Source organism: Manacus vitellinus, unplaced genomic scaffold (genome assembly GCF_001715985.3).
Source record: "Manacus vitellinus isolate BGI_N305 unplaced genomic scaffold, ASM171598v3 scaffold_19_pilon, whole genome shotgun sequence".
Lineage (NCBI taxonomy): Eukaryota > Metazoa > Chordata > Aves > Passeriformes > Pipridae > Manacus > Manacus vitellinus.
The window spans coordinates 45,198-69,595 of NW_021939395.1; the positions used below are offsets into that span (position 1 = coordinate 45,198).

The 24,398-nt window shown below is 41.1% G+C and overlaps 1 protein-coding gene across 1 annotated transcript; it reads right to left on the reverse strand.

Moving 5' to 3' along the window:
- Positions 1–376: 376 nt before the first annotated feature.
- LAS1L (LAS1 like, ribosome biogenesis factor) lies at positions 377–24,341 on the reverse strand. Its single transcript, XM_018070660.2, is given in 14 exon segments — positions 377–1,559; positions 6,840–6,981; positions 9,511–9,890; positions 10,461–10,596; positions 11,772–11,987; positions 12,891–12,976; positions 15,919–16,028; positions 18,793–18,839; positions 20,685–20,870; positions 21,919–22,000; positions 23,132–23,201; positions 23,375–23,500; positions 24,143–24,242; positions 24,245–24,341. Coding segments are annotated over 14 exon segments (1,869 nt in total). The 3' UTR covers positions 377–1,468.
- Positions 24,342–24,398: the final 57 nt, after the last annotated feature.

Below are 24,398 nucleotides of genomic sequence, written 5' to 3' on the forward strand. Positions count from 1 at the left end.
AGTTAACATACGGTACAGTATTTGCCAGCACCACACATTCCTTTTTGAATTGTATGCTTGTTTGCAATACAGAATACAATATTTTAAGTAATTTCATACTCTTTGAAATGCAGTAATAAAAGAACAAATCCCCTTCACTCAGAATTTCCTAAATAAGTTTGAGTAACTGCTGGCTAAAAGGAGAAACGGGAAAGGCTTACATGAAAAATCCCTCAGAAGTTTGTTTCCTTCTGCATTGGCACTGTTTGCTTTTAAAGAAGGAAATATGCAGTGTATCTTCCATTGTAAATAACTTTTGGCTGTCTGGTAACAAGCAACTCCAGTAGAACAGGATAACAAAAAATTAGAAAAGAAAGAATAAAGAAATAATACATTATGGATATCTAGCTAAGCCTTTACTTGAGAGCAGCCCAAAGCATCCATGAATTTGCTGTTCTAAACATGTATTTCAGTCCTATGCAAAGTACTGCTAAAGCTGTGTGTCCTTTCTCTCTTTCTACTAACATGTTCCTCTTTCTGATTAGTTTGTAAAACATCAAATTATTAGACTGACTCCAAGAAAGCCTCTGTATTACCCTCTAGCAGATGCACTCTAACAAAGCCTTATTGAGGAGTCCTGCAATAAATACATACTTAAACTCCTGGGGTTTTTTACAGGTAATTGCACAAGCCTCCAAGTTTTGAGAACCTGTAATAAAGGTAAAGAAAACTGAATTTAGGAAAAACTATCTGGAAGCCATTTTTCTCAATAACTTTTCAACAGGGCACTCACTCAGGTCCATTTCTGCAGTAATCATACCAGCTCTCAGCAGAGACCACAGTATTGGTTATGAACCTTAGCAAAATTGTGAACAAAAATAACATCAAGCAAAAAACTTCATTGAAAAAGAGACAGTAATGGCCTCAAGATCATCACTTGAGAAAAATGGTGACAAAAACATCTGGAAGGTATTTGTGCACCACAGTGCATTCAGCCATGCTATAGCCGGGACCGATCCCTGAAGCTCTGTGTGAAATCCCAGCTAGGTGAAAACTGTAGCATAATCTTATCTTGGCAAAATCACTCCTACAGGACAATATCAGCTCAACAGTCTGGCTAATGAGGACCAGAGGACACTTTCTAGAATACCTGAGTGAGAATGGAGAAACAGGAACCATGAGGAAGGTTTGTCTTCAAAGTCAGTTGCATTTATTAACTTTGAAAAAATTAAGGAACCTTGAGGGATTCCAAACTACTCTTAACTGTATTTGGCAAACATCAGCTACAGCTAAAGGTTCATGACAGTGGTTAAGCAAGACAATGGTTACTATACATGGAACTTAAACCACCTTTATAAAACACTGATTTTATATGGTAAAAATCAGTAAATCACAACAACAACAAATGATTTCCCCACCACCATTACTAGTTCTTCCATCCCACTTAACTTGTGCAATACTGAAAGTCACAGAGCACTCTGATGCTGTCTCAGAAAAGTTGAAGGCCACTTTTTATTTTATGGAAGTCATTCTGGGTCCATAACAATCCTCCTGTCCCATGAATTTTCAATTCTGCAGAGCTATGAGGAAGAGAAATAAAGCACATAAGCACTGAGCTGCTTTAGAAGCTCACATCACCGAAGTTAATTTTGATAGCACGTTATTTCCACAACATCATTTTTCTTTTTTAGCTTTTAGCTGCTGGAATGTCCTTAGTTTTTCATCAGTGTTCAAGAGAGGCAACAGTCCCGAAACACCAAAGGTACCAAGGCACAAACCAAAAGTAAGATTACCAGTTACTGACAGTTCTGAGGGACACATGACTGCAGAAATAACCAGAGAACAATTTTCATTTGAACCTTCATCTGTCCTTTGCAGCTCATCAGGTGAAATGCTAACACAGCAAGCAATTAACATAAGAACAGTCATCACAAGTTATGTTACGCTGCCCATCCTGCACACAAATACTACCCATTCCTATGGCTTTAGAATGAAGTTGTGGGAACCAGTGCATTTACAGAGACTTTCAAGTATGCAATCCCTAAAGGAACAGCATGTCAGCACCTGCACCCTCAGAAAACGCTCCTAGTGGTCATTATTGGCCAAATTTGCTCCTGCTGTCAGGTAAACTGAGCACTGGGAGCTAACAAAAAGCACATACACTTATCACAAAAACAAAACATCTGCCTAAGGATGACAGGTTCAAAGCTTCAGAGGTTGCCTCAGCAACACTAAACATGAACTTAGACAACACACGTGCACAGCACACACCAGAAAAACCACCAATAAACACAATGTTTTGGAGCCAGGGAGGAAGGAACTGTAAGCTTTTTCAAAGTATCCAAGCATCTCAGGAAATTGTCTCATGTTAAAACCAAAGAGCTCTGAAGACAGAAAAAATTCCTGCAAAAAGACTGAGATGTTTGGGATGTTTTATTTACACAGCAACTTCAAGCTATTCACCAAAAAACTCTAAGCCTTTTCCAGATGCTCAGTACTAGAATAACTGGCTATAGGAGAGGCTGCTTTTCAGAGCTCCTCAGAAACTATTTCTCCTTTAAGATCAAACATCTCTTAGTCCCTGTTCCGATGAAACACTGCCAGAAGCCTTGCAGACAAAGCCAACAACAGTTCTCACTGTAATGACCTGATGGTCTTCCTCCTGCTGTTGGACACTATCCTGAATTCAGCCTGCTAATGGGTTAATTTTTTCTGTGTTTTGATGCATACTCCTAACCTTCACAGACTTGCTGTCATTCCTAGACAGGGACTCTGGGGACACTGACATGCCCCTGAATCACAACCCAGGAATGCTCCAGGCTGGGGCAGAAAGGCTGGAAAGCAGCCCTGTGGAAAAGGCCCTGGGCACGCTGGTGACAGCGGCTGACCATGAAGGCAGGCAGAAGGCCAATGGCACCTGACCTGTATCAGGAATAGTGTGGCCAGCAGGAGCAGGGCAGTGATTGGCCCCCTGAACTCAGCACTGGTGAGGTCGTACCTCAAATCCTGGGCTCAGTTTTGGCCTATTTTTTCCAATAGCATATCTATCTGCAAAGATAGCTAAATACAGTTTTGGCTGGATTCTGCTCTTTTTGAACTATTTTGCTTCTCTGAGATTCAAGCTGTTCTGTTTTGGCAACAGCATGCTCGTCTTTGGGAAGATCTGATGGTAAACCAGAGAAAACTGCAAAGGGTTCCCCAGGAGGCCAAACTGTGTTAAGTGGCAAGGAAAGAACAAAAAATTACTTATTCAGGAGGGGAAAACATTGTGGATAGCCAGGCTGTTACTTTCAGCATAGGGGAAGCATATTCTCCAATATTTTGAACCTCCAGATACAACAACAAAAGCAGAAAAGAAGTCAAACGGGAATTGAGATGGGCTGTTAATTGTCTTTCAAGACTGAGTTTATCTTTAAAAATGAAGGGAGATTGTAGCTGAAACCTCTTTTTCCTGGTATACAATCAAGTTTTGCTACAGATTAATAGGAATTATTTAGTAAGAAGCACAGACCTCAAACGAGGCAGGCAGAATTCAGGCAGATGTTAAACAACATAGACTAAATGCATCATAAGATCACCAGGTGTCCATTCTCGTCTGTGGACCCAGTGAATTAGGGCTGCAGCAAGAGATTCTGCTTCTGTCACATGACTTGGTCAAAGCCCTTTTTCCCAAATTAATGTCAAACTCCATGCTCCAGGAAATCCCTTCTGCAGTTCATTACCTTGCTTTGCTTTGGAGCCAGACAGAAAGACAAAGGTCACGGCTTTTAGAAAGGGCATGTCCCAATGCCTATGCTGCAGGTGCTTTTTCCAAGCACCTTAGAGATATTTTCAAAGAAAAACATCAACTTTTCACAATCTCTCATACCATACTTCGGTACTCCTTCAGGAGTCTGGCAGAACAGCTCTCTGCAGACAGAGAAGTTAGAGGGCAGTATGAAAGAGGAAGTAAATAGCAAACACCCCTTCTGGAGCAGGCCATACAAACACCTTTAATGGGGACGCAAAAAACTCATGTAGCTACAAGACAGAGGACAAAGTTTCTACATAGAAAAATACATCAGTAGTCCAGAAAATCTGCTCCCTTCTGCCTCGGGCAAGTCACAGAATCACAGAATCAGCCAGGTTGGAAAAGACCTCCGAGATCATCAAGTCCAACCCTTGATCCAACCCCGCTGTGGTTCCCAGACTGTGGCACTGATGCCACATCCAGTCTCACCTTCAACACCTCCAGGGATGGTGGCTCCACCCCCTCCCTGGGCAGCCCATTCCAATGGCTGATTACTCTCTCTGGAAAAAATTCCTTCCTAATATCCAACCTAAACCTCCCCTGGCACAACTGAAGACCCAGCCCTCTTGTCCTACTGTTGGTTCCTGGGAGAAGAGCCTGACCCCCCACCTGGCTACACCCTCCTTTCAGGGAGCTGTAGAGAGTGAGGAGGTCTCCCCTGAGCCTCCTCTTCTCCAGTCAGTCCACTTTTCTGATGCCACATGTCCTTTGGCAAATCAAGAAGCTGCTATGCAAGAGAAATAAGAATAATGAACAAGCTGCTGTTATAACACTCCTGATGAAACCTGGATTGTTTCCAGGCACAGCTACAGGAATAAATCAGGTTCTGCTCCTTTCTATTTGTGGTAACAACAGGTTTTCCTCATGTTTCTTTCTGAGCTTTTTTCCTTGGTATCTCGCCAGGCTGTTATCTGAGTGTAACAAACCGTCTGCTCCTTTCCCCACACAAAGAGAAGCAGAGACATGTTGCCTTTGGCCTGATATGTGCTTTTTCATTTTCTACATGGGTATTTTCTAGTACTATGAGCTGCATGACATACTACACTGTTCAAAAAACAGCCAACTGGAAGCAGCACGTGAGGAGAAAAAGAAAACCCCCTCCTCAGCTAAATGTAGAGGAAGCTTTTGCAATTGCTCCTGTCTGCATCTTAGGCCACATGGAAAGTGGTTGCTGGGGCAGAGGGGAAAGCAAAGCCTGCTGGCTTTGTTCGGAGTCTGCAACATAAAGCACTGAAATCTATGTTCTGGCTCACAGCTCTTTAACCTGCAATCAATATACTATCAGTTCTCACCATGACTAAATCATATTTCAAAATGCAGTCCAGGCATCTTCCTCCAAAGGAACACAGTGCCACTGATAAGGGCACTATCTGATGAGCCAACACAAGAGACTGAGTTTGCTTTTGACAGAAAGAGTCTCTCAGAGTCAGAAGAAAGTCAAAGTCTTTGACTTTCTTTCATTTGTTGCTTGTGACCCACTTGCCAAAATGGTTTACTGGCAGTCGTAGAAAGAACTCTCAGTCACAGAGGTGAAAGGAGGGCATTATACTTGCTAACCTATGAGAACTCTGCAGTTTAATGAAAAGAAAAGACAATTAAAGACTTTTTTTCTCTTGTGTTTCTTTACTGAGATCAGATCTGCAGCTCTAAATTAGTAGCTACAGCTCTGAAAAGGTCACTGGGCACTGCCAACATACTGTGGCTGAGGAGCCCCAGTTAACAGAAACTTAAGTGTTCAAGCCTGCTGAGGCTGTGCTAGTAACTGCTAAATAGCAGTATTTCATAAACCTTGCAGTGGTTTCTTTTAAAAAAAGAGCAGGAGGAGTGAAGATAGCAATATTATAAGATGGCTTCCTCAAAGGATACCATGGAAATCACATTTTTGACTACTAATTGTGCCGCTGCATTTAAGTCTCAGATAGTTTGAAAGACACAAGGAGTGCAAAACAAAAGAAAGGAATAAGAACAGGAGCCATTATAAATAGTAGCTCTCAGACTTAATGACAGGAAAAGATGGAGACAAATGCAAAGAGGTAATTTTTGAGTATGTTCTTTCATCTTCAAAAAGTGAGATTAGGGCTTCATGAAGTAACTTCCCATGACATTGGTGAGTTGTCACAGCAATAAAGGCAGCAACAACTTCTGTCTGATTTTATCCATTATGCAAACACATTGTCAGACTAATGCAGTACAAATAAGTGGGGAGAGTTTCCTGTTGTGGTGGGTGAGGGTAAGAAGAGAGTTTGTTTCATGCTGGGTTAACCATAGGATGAATAACTGAACTGCAGTGACAGAGAGCTTACTCAGGAAGTGTACTTCGGTTTCCATTTCAAGCATACAGAAAAGAGACATGTTTGCATTCACTGATGTGAAACTCTCAGCATACTCACCACCCCAGTGATGTACAGCCAATTCTTTCCTCAGGTATTATAAAAGTAATTGCAGGCAACCATTTTCTGTGGGTAACTATCACCTCATCTTCATGCTTTCCCACTAATGCACCTCAAAGTGCTTCTGCTAACCACTGTGCATTTCAGAATGACTCCTCCTTCCTACACAAGATCAGCTAGTCTAGGAAAACTGACACTGGGGAAGGCTAAGTGACTTCCAAGGCTTTTAGTCTTGAATGCTTTAACTGTGAGGTCAGTCATTCCCATAAAAATTATTCATCCCAGTGTATCACCAGGCAGATTCTGCACCAGCTCTCAGTAGCTTTATTTAAAAATTCTACCCTTCCAGACTAGTTACTCTAAGGGATCAGCAGACTGTGTCTTACTAAAAGCATCAGACAATGGTGAACGTTGTCAGCACAGTCTGAAGAACAGACTGTTATGCACAGCACAGACTGTTATGCTCTTACATCAGCATTGCAAAGGTCCTTCCAAACACACACATTACTTGAAAGAAAGAAGCACAGTTAGTGGGTATTAGAGACAGTACGAGATATTAGATAGGTCAAACTATTTAGTTAAACAGAAATAAAAAGGAAATCCCAGCCTTAATTTTTCACATGGTATAGTACAAGGCACAGAGATAAATGCATTTCATGGTTCAGGACACCATTACTCACTTCGTATGGAGAGTCTTCCACTCATCTCTCACTGGCTGATCAAGCAGGGACATCATAGAATAATTATCCAACATGAGACCATCAGGGTCATCTGTCTGACCTGGGAGTTTCCCAAGAGGAAAGTCTTTCCATTGTACTTCATCTAGGTAAAAACAGTACAAAAACAAGGAGTCTGACCTTCCCAGAGAGACTTTCAGAAACAAGATTCCCCCACCAAGTCCACAAATACTGCCCCATGCAACTCAGCCATTCAGCAAAAATGAACAATCTCAGGTGTGCAGCAAAAATGAGTTTGAACTACAGTTGTAACTGATTTTATTTCTAACCTTACTATCTCTTCCAAAGAAAGTCACTGTAGAATGTAACAGCAGGGACATATCTCGAGTCATGGAACGTTATCATGCAGTCTACACAGTGCAACTCATCTAAGCCACTGGGAAACAATGTCCATTAAAAGAAACCCCACGGTATTCTGGAGCAACCCTTCACATTACCTTCCTCTTCTAATAACACTTTTGTTTGAAACATACACATTGACTTACCTACGATAATTTTAAGAAATTGCTCTGCATAATTCTGTAAATGGAAAAAGCCATTTGTACACATATGAAGAAGCCATTTGTACACATGCAAAGCAGTATCTTTGCATCCAGTAGCTCATTTCTCCAGTGAGACTAAGCATCAGCTCCTTAGCAACTCCCTGAGATGAACAGCAGTACAGTTACAGTGCCAATAGTGACTAAAGAAGAAGTGAAGCCACAACAGTAGAAGAGTATAGGGCAGCATAAGGCTGGGGAAGCCTAAATAACCAGTTAAGCAACTCTGGACAAATAGGTGGGCTGGGATAAGATGGCAAAGAAAAAGAATATGACAGAGTCTTGAAAATATAGCACCTATGGCTGTTTCTTCTCCATGACTTCACATTTGCTAAATTTGACTTCCAGTGGGGGCTAGAAATTGCACAATGGAAAACCACTGATCACATCTCATAACATCAGTAAGCCTGTTCCTTTATACTGTGGGGCCAAAATTTCAAAGACAGTTCCTAAAAGGGAAATCCCTCTTTAAATTTCATCCTTATTTCACATCTAAGAAATTATAGATATAAATTACCATATGTCATTGTTTTGAAAATAAGATTTTTAAGCCTATGTGCTGTCTTGATACCAGAACACTTATTTTTGGAACATTTACTCGCAGCTCAGCAAAGACCAGCAGAGAGACGCTTTGAGAAGGGACTCCACTCCAGAAAGCCAGCAATAATTTCACAGACTATTTGAGACAACTGTTAACCACATACAACTTGGTCACTTCCTTCTTTTTGACTGAAATTGGTTAATTTTGTACACTCAGTATCTGCTCAAAATCCCAAGCATTGCCCTAGAAGAACCAGCAGATTTATTTGTTTTTTATTTTATACCATTCTTGGGCATTTAATAGAACAAAAACCTCTTGAGATGGGATAGTGCTTTCTAAGTGTTATAATTTTATAGTTGAAAGAGGGTCAGAGACAGTATGTGGTGACATCCAATGCAGCTATAAGGCAAACTACCATTACAGATATTAAACAGGCTAAACCCTTTCTTTAGGGAACAACCCAGTAAATAGCTGATATGCCACATGATGTCACGGGTTGCTATATACCTACTGGCTATAGTATCAAATTGTTTAAGGATGGTAACTACACAGATGTTATTTGTGGAATATTAAGTTTATATAAAAAAATTTGAAGTTCATATAAACAAATTAAGTTTATATAAAAACAACTTCATAAACAGAATTTTCACCAAAAAGTCAGGTAGTTCAGGACACAATGTGTGTTCCTTCAGTAAAAACTGTGCTTGACCTGAACCAAAGTCACAGAAGCAGAGGACAATTTTGCTTTTGTTCTCAAAAAACACAGCTCTAACAAGCTGTTCATATAACTAAGATCTCTGGGGGTTTTTTGACTTGAGAAAATTTCCCAGTGAATTGGGTACAAGAGTTCACTATCTTCTAATGCCTGCTTTTCTTCCTTTAAATATAATTTTGATTCCGACTCCACTCCATCAACTTCCTCCTTCTGCATTCAAGTCCCTCCATAAATCACTCATTCAAAATTCTTAAGCTACAGAAGCCTCCAACCCCAATGAGAAAGTACAGCTACTGCAGCAAAGATAACAAAGCACTGGATACACTGTTTATTCCTTCTAAAAACTTGCCTTGCTTCTTTCTTTTGTTTGCCACCATGTCATAACAGCCATTTTCCTGAAGCATGGACCTTAGGTTCACAGCCAAACTGTGCTTTCAAATACCTACAAGTCTCACAAACACAAGACCACGAAACATCCATATTTTCTTTGCCATTCACAGCTGGCACATATTCTGCCCCATCAGCTGGATACACTGAAATTTTAAACAGTTTGTAAAAAGCCTAACAAAAGAAATCAATGAGACGGTAACAACATGCTCCTGGAAAACGCACTCATGGTGCTTTAAGAGCTTAAGAGAAATGACTCCTGCATATAAATGGAAGACTTGAAAAAAACACATTTTTCAGTAATTTGGCGTTTAGATGATTTTGAAGCACACTTCAATTATGGCCAGGTCCAAAAGGCTGCGATGTCTTTGCATTTCAATTAACATTTGTCAGTGGTGAAGACTGCCCAAGTCTTACAGAGTCACTCTTTACCTGCAGAGATCTGCCAGGCGGACCCTTGCAGTGCTGCTCTTCTCTCAGCAACAGCCGCCATGTTACCAGGATGAGCCAGTCCTTCCAAAGGATTTGTTTCAGTTACCATCTCTTCTTCCTCCTCCTCCGCTTCCTCTACACCATCATCTCTCTCCAGCACATCATCTTCTTTCTCTACAGTCTGCCCTTGATTTTTAACCTGATTTCCCTGCCTGACTCTCCACTGTAAGCTCTCTATAGTGTAAATTGGATGTTCACTGCTGTCTGAAGAGAGGCCTGGACTGGACAAAGGGGCACCTCCTTCTGTGTAAATGGAAGCAAGATAGAGAAGGTTCTTCCGAGAAGTACGTGACAAGCGAGGTCTCATGATTGTGAGGATCCTAAAAAGGAAAAAGCGCAATAGAAAAGTCTTATAAGGCTTGATAAACCTTCATCTGGAGTCTTTTCTGCTTTTAAGTGTTTGTTTCCTCCAGGACAGCTGGCTCATATAGCTCCTCTAAGAGGTAAATTCTGACTATTCCCCGATCTGTGGATGCTGTAATACTCTCTCTTTGTGATTAAAATTAAGGAATTTAGGATACTTCTAACTGAATTCCTGCTTTGCTGTTTTCATGTGTAAAAGTTACAAATTTACCACAGGTGGTATCACCTCTATAAGCAGTCACACCTCTACACTTTTCTTCTGACCAGGCTGCTTCTTCAGTACCTCCCCAGATAACCTCTGTTTTCATTTTGAAGGTGCAATCCTTTAAATTCTCTTCCTTCTCTTTGTGGAATCAGTGAGGAGATGAGTAGCAACAAGCACAGCTTTATATGCACATGTCACAATTCCTACTAGAGGCAAAGGAAGGGAAGGGAACACAGCTATAACTCAGTGCATCACTAGGGAACTAAAGCTGTTACAGAGTACTGTTTCCTGTCCCTTTTCTAGGGCACAGGATGGAACTTACAGCTGAAGAAGATGTGGGGTTGCCCAGCAGGGAGCTTCCAAGCAACTGTCAGTCAGTCTTATCCACTGCAAAGGAACTTTATGGAGGAACAGCTCCTTCACCAACACCTGTTTGTTACAGTGCTGTCTTTTTTTCCCTTCAAAGAAGATAATGAAAATGACGAGGTGCTCAAAACTCAAAAATATGCCCTTCATCCCTCTGCATTTTTACTGGAACACATCCTCAGATAAGCTGGCATTTCAGTCCATGTCCATGACTCAATATACTGACCAAACACATCAAGGTTGTCATAAGGGACGTGACAATGCACTGACAAGCAGGTTGGCTCCACAAGACCTAACCACAACGAGGTGCAGACCTTTCCAAGCTGGTCCTGTGCATGTCACCCCAGACAGGAAAGCCATAAGATGTGTTTGAACAGTATTATCCCAAGTAAATGCAGCATACTGCATATGGGACCCAGCACCATTCCAGGCAGCTCTGCAGGGAGTAGAGTTAACAGCTGTGAATGAGCACCGTTCAGGGGTCTGGGTACATAACATGCATGCTCAGTGCTGAGTGAAAGCACGAAATATTAACCCATGACTACCTGAGATACTGGCAAAATCTTTGTGCAGTCTGAGCCTGACCAGGAGAAGACAGAAGAGGCAGTAAAATTAACCAGTTGGAAATCTCAAGGATTACACTAGGCCACAGTATAGAAGTCCTGTTCACAGAATACCTCTGACTGAATAATTAAGGCTCCTCACTGCCTGTCTCTGGAATGAAACATAGTTTGCAAATTTTAACAGCTCTAAGGAGTCAGGAACTGAAAACAAAATACTTCTTATTACTTTTGCGTAAGTTTAGAAGGCACAGAGGTTCTGTAATAGGATCAATAAAGGACAGCAACACTATTTAGTATCTTGTAAAGGCAGGCTTCTGCCAAGGGAGAAAGGAACTGGGAAGAGGGACCAGACTGCACGTAACATCTTTATTTGTTACCTGCTACTGTTATTTCCTACAAGTACTGATATCTGGAAAAAACAGCCTGATCTTTCATATGAGAGATTGGCTTCTCCTATCTTGAGGAAGCTGCAGCGAAGTTATTAATAACAATTTCAATTTTTTACTAAGAAATACATGAAATGCATAAGCTGCAGGTTGAAAAGTCTAAGAAATGCACCAATAAAATCTCTATGTTCATAAGACAAAATGTACTAATTAGGTTACTACACTTTCTGTCTAAAGTTCCCACCACTCCCCGTTTTCACACCATTACAGAGGAGACTCTCATATTTCTTTAAACACAAAAATTCCAGACACACTCACCAGCGTTTACTTTGGCAATGCCAGTCAGCAACTCAGAAATCCAGCTGATCAAGAACTGATGCCTGAGTTCGGAAGAGTCAGAACATTCCTTCAGCTCCATAAACATTTTCTCTATTAGGATCTGTGTAAAACTTCGTGAAAGAAGGCCTGTCAGCAAAGGTTGCCAAAAGCAGTAAAAGGTCTGAGGAATTTTGAACTGCCATACCTCTTTATTTGCTGCAATAAGAATTAAAAAAAAAAGAGAAGCCACAAATTAGTGTTTTGTAATTTTTTGTGAAAGGTGGGTGTGACACTTGCACCAAACTGAAGTTGTCTGTTCTAGGATCATTGGTTCCAGTGTATTTTTGGGATCCTCACTGAACCTGAAACTATCATTTTTCTTATGCTAGGGAAATGAAATAAGCAACAAATTGATAATTAGCACAAGGAAATTATTAGCACAGGAAAATCTACCTGCTTTGCTAATCCTTTTTCGGTTTCAGCTTATTTCACACATAATTAAGTTCTATTCTGTCTAAAAATATACTGCAAAGAGAAGATACATTGAGCAAAGCAACATAGAATAAAAAAGCTCCTCAATTTTTACTACTGTAATGTAGTCACCAAAATTTGAGGATCTTTCTTGGAAAGTTCTTTGGTTGTGAAATACACAATGTATTAATTTTCACTCCCTCTAGGTATTTAATTCTCTTGCAGAAAATCCATGAAACTCCATACATATGGGCAGCAGTTTGGAACTAAGATGCAACTGGTGAATGAGGCTCAAAAAACCCCATTCATTTTCATTTGCTTCAAATTTTCAATGTAGATGAAACTAGTGGGAGTTCGTGAAATCGGCAACTATTGCATAAAAGGGTAGAGATGCAGGCTTTGAAAGATATTTTGGCTGGGCATTCAGTGCTGAAGAGTTAGCCTTCCATACTAAGAGATTTATGCAAAAGCATTAGCTAAGCATGGACATAGAGGGGTCTGGAGAACAGGGCAAAAGATGTTTGAGGACCTAGATGTACAAAAAATATACAGAGAATTAGAGATTTCAACATAATGGGAAAAAAAGAACAGACTTGGTCAGAACACTAACTGTGCACTTCTTACTTGCATGGTGCCCAAAATACTAACCTTCATACTTGATATTTAGCAACTTCAGACAATCCATCTTTGGGATGAGAAAGCCATCACTGAGAAGAGCTTCAGCCACTGATTCCCTAGAGCAATCAGAGAGACTTATTAATGACACTTACTCCTTTACAAATCAAAACATGGCTTGCACCACTTCTGAAACAAGTTTGAGAGCCAAATACCTGGACCAATTAATTAGGAGGGAATAGAAAATTTTGCAAGGCACTAAAACCATATGCCAGTTTTGGGTTGGATATATCCTATTTGACTTGGAGGAAATGTGCAGTTGTACAAACTGGAACAGAACTGGAACCTTGAAGGAAACATTTATACTTGAGTTACAAGTATCCTGGTATTTCAAAAGGAACACTTATACTGAAATACCTATGGGGTACGATCCAACTCTGCTGCCAGCCGGCCAGCCAAGATCAGAGAACCTCTGACTCACAGCGCTACGTTAAATCTCAGGGGAAAGCCAACCCTGTTGACTTGCTGGCAGAAGTCACACCATACAGTGTGCGCAGCTGTTCAGCAGATAAGGTCAAAACTGCTCTTCCCTGCAGCTCTTTTTTGGATGTCTCCTGCCCTTATAACTATCCTGCAAACTTCAGTTAGTCTGACAACACTGAATGCTCCAGGCTCCAGGATCACTCCATCTCCTATTAGGCTGGCTTAATGAAAGTGAAGACTGAGGGTACCAACGCAGGTAGGCTGCCCTGACTGACTCTTGAAAATAAGATACAGCAAAAGGGACAGAAGTAAAATTTCCACAACTACCCCAATATCCAGTATGATTCTCTTGAATTCTTCTGTTCACATTCTATCCGTGAGCTTCTATACCCGTGCAAAGATTTGGAATGGCAGCACCCATGTCAAACATGGCATATTTTGATAATAGATGAGAAAATTTGTCTTCTCCAACAGGAGTGACTTCCAACTCTAAACATCCAGACATGACTTAGATACAATGCTGCATTTTTATAAATCAAACAGCAGCTGAAGAGCTCAGCATATAGAAACAACACACACACATGCTAGATCATAAGTAGATGATGTGGCGGGAGATGAGAAGGAAAGTGGTAGAATGTAATTTGTTTCTAAAAACAAAATCCAGTTTCGATCCTTCTCCTCTCTGGAAACTGTTCCAGTATCATTACCATTACTCCTACATGCATGACCACCTATTAAGGACATCTCCTGGTAGATGGCAACTTCAGCAGAGAACCATTTAAGATCATCTGGTCATCACAAGGTCCACTTGGGCAGTTCTCTAAAGTAGGCAGCAGAGTATCCTTTGCAGTCATTTATCGACGTAGCCTGTAATTTGGATTCTGCAGAGGGCAGAAGATTCTTTCAGACCTGAAGGAAAATGAGCTAACTGCAAAGGATCCCTTGCAGTTTCTTTAGGCCACACCTGGCAGTTTAGTTTTATACCCTTACCTAAGTGACTGACTGGAATTCCAAATAAAGCTCTCAGAAAACTGACAGTGAAGGCTTGAAATGAAACCAGGCCCCTGAGATGTGCCATCTAGTTCCAGGACTTTCCCAAATAGATGACAAAGTTTTTAAACTGCTTTAATTTTGGAAGCAGCATCTCCTCTGGACGCTCACATAATCGGGGTTCAATATACTTTGTGCAGCTGCATGGGACAAACAGCAAGAGCCGACGTAACACGTTGTTCGCACAAAGATGATGGCAAAGAACTGTTAAAATGTGATTTAACACACTTTCATGGGATACCACAAGCATGATTTGCAGAATTCGTGGGCGGCAAGCAAATCAAATCCACAATATTTACAAATTAAGTACTTGTTTTGATTATATACTTCTGTTACGAAAACTTACGTTTTGCACAGACATAAACTAACAGGAGAGCATGCCAAAAAGGCAGTACTAGAAAGACCCCAAATACATTATTATCTTGAGATCCTCACTACTTCAGTTTCCTAAAGGAAAGGGCCTTTCTCTGATCTTTTACCTGTTTCCAAATGCATTACATTGCCTCAACATTTCCTAAAAACACATTTCACAGAAGAAGAATTCTCTTTTTCTCATTTGAACCTTTCATAACCCTTGTGTTGTACTGTGGCAGTCTGTTTCCTCTCTACCACGTAGATGATGCCAGGTTCAAACATCAAATTATATCTAATATATATAGGTAAAATATATATAAATCAATATTTTACACATATATATTGGTATATAGGCAGCTGCATGTGGTCCCTTCATGTTCTGACAGCGGCTGACAGAGAATGCTTAGGGAGTGAGTATCAGAATCACAGGCAGGTACAATGGCTTTCTTTTACCTGTACCGTCCAGTTATTTAGAGACAGTTAAAGTGATATAGAAGCCCCATGTTTAGCAAGTTCTGCTTCTCATTACAGAATCTTCATGCCTTCCTGCTCATTATCCCATGCCCAGCAACTGATGGGTGATCCAGGGTTTTATTCTGGCACATCTGATAATCTCTTGAACTAATCAGTAGCTGGTAGGGCATATATATTAATATATGAAACATCAGGAGTTATAGTTCTTATCTATAACATGATACTTTCTCCTCTCTACAGTTATACTGATTAGAATTCTCAAAGTGGTTCAAGATCTTCATGCAAATTTGTATGGTGATAATAAAGTCTCAACACACTGCGTCCTAGAGGCTCTCTACTCGTAGAAAGATAGAAAGTATAGAAAATGCCAAGTATTGCCCTGCAATTTTGAAGAATTCTAAAGGTTACTGTGAAATCGAAGTCTAAACAAGGTTGTTGGGAAAGCTTTTGAAGACACTGAAGATGCTGACATGCCTTGGGGCCAGCACAGCTAAGTCTGGGACAACACCTTGGAGACCAGCTGGCACAGGGAACATTACTCATTAACACAGATTAACAACTCAGTCCTCAAAGATGTTGAGGAAATCTACTACTTGCTTTCTCCACTATCAGGTGAAGAACACTGTGAAAAGGTAGTGCAACAGGGCTACAGGCCGAGTTCTGGACTGTACCTTTCACCTCACCTTTATTTGAGATGTACCTGTTTTCCTGCATCAGGTCTTTGATCTGAGCCAAAATCCAATCCATTTCTGAAGAGGAATCAGACCACAGTTCTCGAGACTTTGAAGCAGACTGCATAGTCTGCATAACCTGAGTGAAGGAAAAATTCAAGCATTAACAGAAAATATGCCCCAACGGCAAACATAAAGACATTGCTCTGAAGGGAAGATGCACATGCCACATGTATGTCATCAACAGCACTCGAAAAAATTCACAAAAGCTCCTCTTCCTAGAGTTATAGTAAAAATTAATATAAGCCATGTCATACTTGGAAAAGGCCTGAATTAAAAAGACATGAGTATCCAGGAGTCACAGTCCTGGTATCTTCATTCTGGTTCTAAACCTTGCTCTCCCTGACTTCAGCACCAGCCAGGACAGACCCATTCTGAATCATTAACTCAGCATGTGACATGGGGATTAGGTCGACTACTCAGGACAAGGTTTTGCCAATCACATTATGCACACAGTAGATCAAAATAAAAGTCAGATTATACCAAGAATGAAAGAGGGAATATCTAAGGTCAGCAGTCCTCTGAAAGTTAGTGGTTTCTTCATTTGATATATACCTTGTCTGAGTCTGCTCAGCAAGGTAAGACATGCCTTATACTTATGCTCACAAGCTACCCAAGGGACAGTTCTACCATCAAGACCTTCTACAAAATATCAGCATAAACCCCATTACATCACCAACAAGTATCTAGCCGATTATTTCCTGGAAGAGAATAACTACTGAGAGAAAAGAAGAAATTATTTTTCCTGCCAAACAGGAATGAAATGTAAAACCAGACTGAAAAACCAAGGTGTCATTTTCAGGACTGTGATTAGCTTTTCTATATATGCAAAGCTACCACTAAATGCAAAAGATACTTTAGATGATAAATCAAGTATAAAGACATGACCTAAAGTGACTGAAGAACCTCTAGCCCACTCATACGAACAATCAGACAATCAAGTACACAGCCCCTGTGACAGAACTATATTTTAGTCTGGTTTACACCCTATAGAATCATACATGCTTTTAAGTTTAAAAAGTAGCTAATAAAATAGCTAGAGAAGTATCTGAATCAGAGACTCTACAGTTACACTGCTATAAAGATGACTTAGGTGTAAGTGATTCTCCTTCTTACATGAAAAAGATCAGACACACACTATACATTTATGCAGGGAAACCAGCAAAGATACTGTACCACTCTTTCTGTGCAAATGCAAGGTGATTTTTTAAATATTGGCCTAGAAAAGCTTCAAGTAGTATTTATTTGATATTTGGAACATTCAGTTGCTGTTGTGGTTAAGAAATTATTTGGATGCACCAAATCATCTGAACACTAAAAGGGCAAAAGAAAAAGCCCATGTCATTTTTTTTCAATCTATTTCTAAGTTTCTAAGATTTTATGAGCCGTAATCAGTTTTAAATTAGAGGTCTACTGTTGTACAGAACAGAGTTCCAGAGGCCAACAAAGGACCAACTTACAGCTCTTAAAATTACTGAAAACAGTTATTAAAACAGAAAGATAGTATTACTTTTTTTATTAAAGATAAACTTCAGTTAAGCACTTGCAGGTATCAGCCATAAGGGTTAACACTCCTTGACATAGACAGGTCTTGGCAAATCCTTTGCCCACCCTTATTCAGTGAACCTCAGAGTGGCAAAAACTGCATATCAAAAGAAGCTATATTGACAACATATGTATCTACAGAGCATTCATTTTTCACAATTCCACAGTATTGTGTTACAGTTGACAGACTTAGAAGTGCAGCACTTGCAATCATTTGACAAGAAAGGCAGCCTTGCAGGGTGAACAGACAGGTTTCATAAGCACTGTGTGCAGCATTCAAGTAAACTGAGGCATCTAACAGTTTACTCATCAGCCTTTATTTGCTCAATTTCTATGGGATAAGGCATTTCACTTTAACTTTAAAACAAAGGTTTGCAATTACTTTTTAGCAATTGACTCACTGCTCCTTTCCTCCATTCAACTGTGACCAGTTTAAATTTTGAAGTTGCATTTTCCTAATCAATTTGAAGTACTTCCCTCTGTTCTGTTAGTATGTTAAGAGGTCACTCACCACACATAATCAATGTGTCTCCTTTACCATGCAATGCAAAACATACAAAATAAGCCAGTGACAAATACAGAAAAGGAAGGATGAACAAAGGAAAATCATATTACATAGTCCAAAAACAAGACAATGAAGGAAACTGGATGTTCATTTTCAATAAAATTCCTGAGACTACCTCTCATTGCAGATTTAAGTCTTATACTTCACCGGAATGTCAGCACATTTTCTCCTTAAGCCCTGAATCATATTAATCAACATAAAAGTGAGAACAGCTCCCCAGTAACAACAGGTCATATCCAAAGACTGCTGAGAGGGTCTGTAACCCAGCTCTTCCCAGATCTCGAGAACTAACCCATTAGTACGAAGGAGAAGCTGAGGAAAGAAAGATTTCTGGGCCACATTTTTCACAAATATGAATTGCAGCACCTCAGCCACTGGGTCACTGCAAATATATACTGTGGATGATAGAAAATATGGACTAATGACTTCTGAATGACAGGTCTAAATTTCCAGAGATTTTAGGATGAATGAAAACAAACTGAGCACTATCCACTGGGACATGGAAGACTTGGGATCTCCAATAAGTACGTATCTCCTTTATAAACCTGAACAAAGTGTTCATATTAGAAACTATCACAGCTCGAATTGCTTGTTCTCTGTAGAGCTTTCCTTTGGCAAGCCATGTGTGACAACACTAGTAGTGATATCCGAACAAGGAACTAACACAGAAGATGTACTGCCCCAAGCAGGAAATGAGAAGTAACAAAAGTGCTGATAATCAGAGTAAACTTACCCGAAACTGCTCATTCTTGTAAGATATCAGAATATCTCTGACTTTTTCTAGAAATAAACATAAATATGTAGTTTAAACAGATCAGCTATGTAAGGGAATTTTGTCTCTAAGCAAACTGCTTAGTTTTACTGAATATACACTCAAGGAAGGCATCAGTCAAATTACACAGAAATTCTGATTCAGACAACACACTAAAGACTCACAAATCTTCCAGACTTTTCCAGCAACATAAATTTTCTCAGGTGGGGCTGAACCACAAATTCCATATTTTATCACTAACAGTGGTCAAAGACAGGCAAGTTGGATAAATGCAGACAGCTCAAAAAAAATCCTTAAATAGATCAGTTTAGGAAGAAATTGTTCCTATATGCAGTTTATGTTCTGATGCATATTTGTATTTCTTATACTTGGATTTTGCATCTATTGCAACGGCACTATGGTTATTTACAAACTAACTGCGTCCTTATTGGACTTTACCGAACTTTAATTTACCACCTGCATGAAATGTCTTTTATCTGTGGACCACTTTTACTATACCTGAAATAGCAACATCTTCCAAAATATTTCACCATTCAGCTGTCACTGTTGCCTGCTAAGAGGGTGTCCATCACACAGTATCAGCCATATAAAACTTCAAATGCATCTGAATTGTAGGACTGATATACCATTCCCATTCCGTTACTCTGGACATACAAATCACAGAATCTACTATATCATCCTGTGATTCTCTCTTTTGTCAACGGGGGGTGGTATGTTTTTTTTGTTTAGGGTAGTCAGGGAGAAGAAGGAACAGCTCATGCTTGGATCTCATTCAACATGAACACAGAAGACCAGAAAAACACTTTAACAAGAAAAACGTTAAGAGCTGCTCTATTCCGAAGTTTAGTACTGCCTCTAGGTTTGGATTGTTCTAATAAGTGCTGTCTTAAACTCAAAAATTAGCTAAAATTTTCTGGATCACAGCAACTCTATATATATAGAGTCTGTAAGGGAAGAATCTAGAAAAGACTTGAAACAAATCCGTAGGTCCTAAAGCCTGAATCATTAGTCACTTAGTGTGACCTTCTAGGGAGCACTAAGCATCACTTCAGCATTTGTGCACTCTCTGAGCCTTGGACTGGGCTGCTGTAATGGGTGGGGCAAGTTACCCCCCATAAGCCTGCCATGCTTTGTTAGAAAAAAATTATGACTAATTTGTTTTACTGTTTGAGGTACTGTTTGATAGTTCACATGCCTAAAACTTGCAGACCAGACATCTAAGCTGAACTCTCACTTCCTCCACTTAGCCATTCAAACTAGAAATCCACTTTGAGAAAAGTCCTTTATTTTTGGTTCAAAGACTTCTAGTGATGAAAAAGCAACCACTGGAGCAGTTTACCAAAGATTTCCCATTGTTCTGCACATAATATCTCAGATTATGCCCAGGTTGAGTTACCTGTGATTTTTTTTTTTTTAATACTATCAGCAGTTAATGATTTTTCTGTCCACATGCAAAATATTTTGAAACTGGCTAAATCGCTTCTATCTTGCTCTTTCTCAAGTTCGAATCTACAAAGTTTTGAGAGTTATAAAAGGACTATAGCCTTCTTTGTCAGTAGTGGCCTCAAGACCAAAACTATGCCTATCAAGATGCTACAACTAATTTTTACAATGCTTTCATCCCAGTATAGCAGTTGCTACTGATTATGATACTGCATATTCAATAGAAGTAAAGGATTTTATGCTACAAATTTGGTGAGCCAATACCAAACCAGTCAGTCAACCTCAAGAATCCACCAAGGTGCAGAGGAATCCTAAAACCTGAGCTGAAGCTATATCTTTATGCTAGAAGATGACATGTTTAAACTAGCACATCTAATCCTTTCATCTGCCATTGTTATAGGGACATCTACCGTGGAATTCTTTGTGTTTCTGACAGGCCTCATGCTGCGGGGTTTGAATCTCCCACGCATCATTGCCCAACTCTGTGTTTGCTTCCTCCTCTTCCTCATCCTCATCCTCACTTTCTTCACACAAGTTATTGCCCAGCTGACGGCTCCAATATGTCTTTCGTAGCCAGTCCAGCACTACATCACAACCTAAAGGAGAACAGAAAACATTACCTTCTCAGTGAGGACTCATTACTGAAAAAAAAATAATATAGGTGGCACATTACTAACTCGTATTATGAAAAGAAATGCTATTAAACAGTTACGAATCCAGAAAACACATAGAACTCCATTAATGAAAAGGTGAGCAAATTAGAAAAAACCAAACCAACCAAAAAAAACCCTAAAAAAAACCCACCAAAAAAACCCCAACACAAAACCAACCTCCCTCCCCCCAAAAAGGAACCACAAAAATCCCCCACAATCCAGTATCACAAGCCTGGTAACATCCATCCACTTTCTTTTTAGCAACAAAAAAGACTGGACACTACTATAGTGCTGCACCTAGCTCAAGCTACGTCAAATTTAACCAGAAACTAAGTCCCAGCAGTGGCATTCTAATGAGAACATGAGCCAGGTACTTCAGTATCACCATGGTCAACATAGTGTCTACAACAATAACATAATTTTTTTTTGTGCAGAGAGCACACTAGGCATACATTAGATAGAAAGAAAATGCCTTTACTTCCGTTACAGTTTCTGTATCCACCTCAATCTAAGGACCCTGATGAAGGTTATTTAACTGGCTCATCAGTGCTTAATCCAAAATTCCCAAGAATCTCTTCAAATGCCAGGAGCTGCTCATTCATTCAGGCTTGCAGTACATACTGCTTTTCTCCCTAAATGGGATTTTTTTAAGAGTCTTAGGTTACCTCTAAACCATCAGGAGAAGGTTTTACCTATTTCCCTGAGATTAACTTCCTGTGCTGTAAAAAAGCCAGAGTACCAAACTGTTTTTTCCAGTATTTTTTTGGGGATGGGGAGCAGCCTCTGAACATCTTCCCTGTGATGTACCACAGCCTGGAGCCACCAGACACAGTTCAGCTACCCCCACAGGGCAGTGGCAAATCCTCCCTACGTCTGACAAGACCACTGCATGCCCTGCAGCCCCCCACACTGGAGGGAGGGATGCTCCTCTTAGGGCCTATGGCACTGGTGTTTCCACCCCTGCCAGTGCCACCCCCCTGGCAGCACTCACCCCTGCGGCACAGGGCCAGCCGCGGCAGCTTCCCGTGGGTCAGCTCGTGACGCAGGTCCACAACCCAGATGGGGATATCCACCTGGAAGAACAGCCAGCGGATGTCACCCCACATTTTCACTGCATCATGCCACAGCTGCCTGCAGCCCCGCAAAGCTGAGCCTATACCTAGGTCACTCTTAGCTTTCCACTTCAAGGGTGGGCCAAGATCCCCCAACTCCCTGATCCCACTCCTCCTGTGGCCTTGGGATGTTAAGTTCTTTGGTGTTACTTGCAACAACAGATTTCTTTTTAGACAGAGGTGCTGCGTGTAATTTAATAAGATACTGAGAAGCAGTTAAATTATATTTAAATAGATGAGACATTCTGGATAACTGTATACCAAAGATACAAATCATATCATACGTAATAATGAAATCCACATACTAAGTTGTACACAATTTTTGGCAACTTTCCTAAGGACAACTACCTTTAACTATGCAAGACCTCTGTTTTTAAGCTTGCTCAGTTTTAAAAGGTGAGAAGCAGAATCTTTCTTAAAAATCTGTGAAAAAAACCAGAAATCAATTCATCATTCTCACACAGGGGTCCAGACAATACTGCATATATAGAAGAGCTCAAACGATGTCTGTCCTTCACTATCAAAACTTGTTCAGCCCCAGATATGGTGTTCAGTGCAGCTGGCAATAAAACTACTTAAGTTGGTCCTGCTATTACAATTGCAACTTGAACCTTCCCTCCTTGACACAGAAGTGGACAAGCTCACCTGAAGCCAGAGACACGAGATGAAAATGCCTGTAAATGTGATTAAGTGCTTTTTATGTATAGCCTTGCTTGTCAAAGACTAGAATTTATAAACTACAGATTTAGCTCTTTTCCTGGATCTCAGTAGCTAAGAAAGGAAAATATAGGGCAGTATGTCAAGTGGTACTATATGCATGTAAATCAAGGCTTTGACCACATGTGATTCAAAAAGCTTTAATGATCATCAGCTTTTTTTAGTCTTAATCTGACTTTAAAGAACAAAAATTTAGATACAGTTGCAGCAAGCCTCTTAAAGCTTTGCAGTTGGAAAGAACTGGCACCTATATTCGTTAGTTTGGTTACAAAAGAATGATATCCCTCTACTCCCTCCACCCAGTGTTGTTAATAGACAATGCATATGCTTTCTGTGTAGACATAAATTATCAAGCAACTCTTATTAAATATTTACCTCTCTGGCTAATTGTCTCAGAGGAATGCTGGCCATCTTCTGTTTCCTTTCTGTGATCAAGTTGACAAACCTGCATGAATGTTACAGAAAAGAAAATTACTATCAAAAGCTGCAGAGAAACTTGGAACCCCAGAGACAAATTCCCCACATATTGTGGTCCCAGAAATGCACAGTGAACTTAGCTGAATAAGGACATCTGCCCAGGACTTTGTCACAAAGCACACAGGCCTTAAGAGCCCTTACCTTACAAGAGCCAGCCCATAAGAGAGGATGAGCTCATGTGACTTCAATCTGCCAGATGAATCCAGGACCTTGCAACGAATCAGTTCTGCAGTGCAATCCACTGCAAGAGGCATTTTTTGACCATAACTGGAGATAAAGGAAAACTGGGTGAGCAGTCACACAAATACAGTCACCCTGCAAAAAAGGTAGCTTTCCAGGTAGTTTTTGTGCTCTGTGGTACATAACAGCCTGAGAAACAGTATGTAGAGACAGCATCAAAGCCTCTTTCCAGAAGGCTTCTATCTGGAACAGTGATTACATGGCTACTCCTAAGCACATGTTAAACGAGGACTTACTGATATGCTACGCACATACAGAAGAGGCCTTAACTAGGCAGGTCTTCCGTATGAACGCGGCAGAGGCAACACAGAATAAGATTTGGAGGCCTTGTATGCTCACTGCTTCGAGAAACCAGCCCGCGAAGCTGCGGGCACGTAGGTCTTCTGCGTCCCCTGCTCTCCACAGGATCACTGTGCGTCCGACAGGAGCTACGTGCCCGGAGCCTCCCACAACGAAGATGCCCTACAAGATGGGGCCGCCTACCCGGTCTGCACACACTGCCGCGGCCGCGGAGCTGCCCCTGGGGGAGCTGCGCCCGCGCACCCGGCGTCCTCTGGGCCCAGGACCGCGAGAGCCTGGGACAGAAAAGTCAAAGGAGCCGCTCCGGGGACAGAGCTTGGAACCCCGAGGTCCGCATCGCGCTCCCCGCCCGCGCCGCGCGGCCCGTACCGGCTCTTCCAGGCCGACACCCGGTCCAGCGCGTCCTGCTGCAGCCGGCTGTCCCCGCAGTACAGCCCCACCATCACCTGGTCCCACTCCGCCCGCCCCTCCACGCCACCACCGTGCGCAGCGGCTTCACGCCTGCGCCGGGGGCCGGGGCCGAGCCCAGCCGCCCGCGGCGCCAGCCCGACCCGGCGCGGCCCGACATGCGGCCCGACGTGAGGCACGACGTGTGAGGCCCGACATGCGGCCCTACGACGTGAGG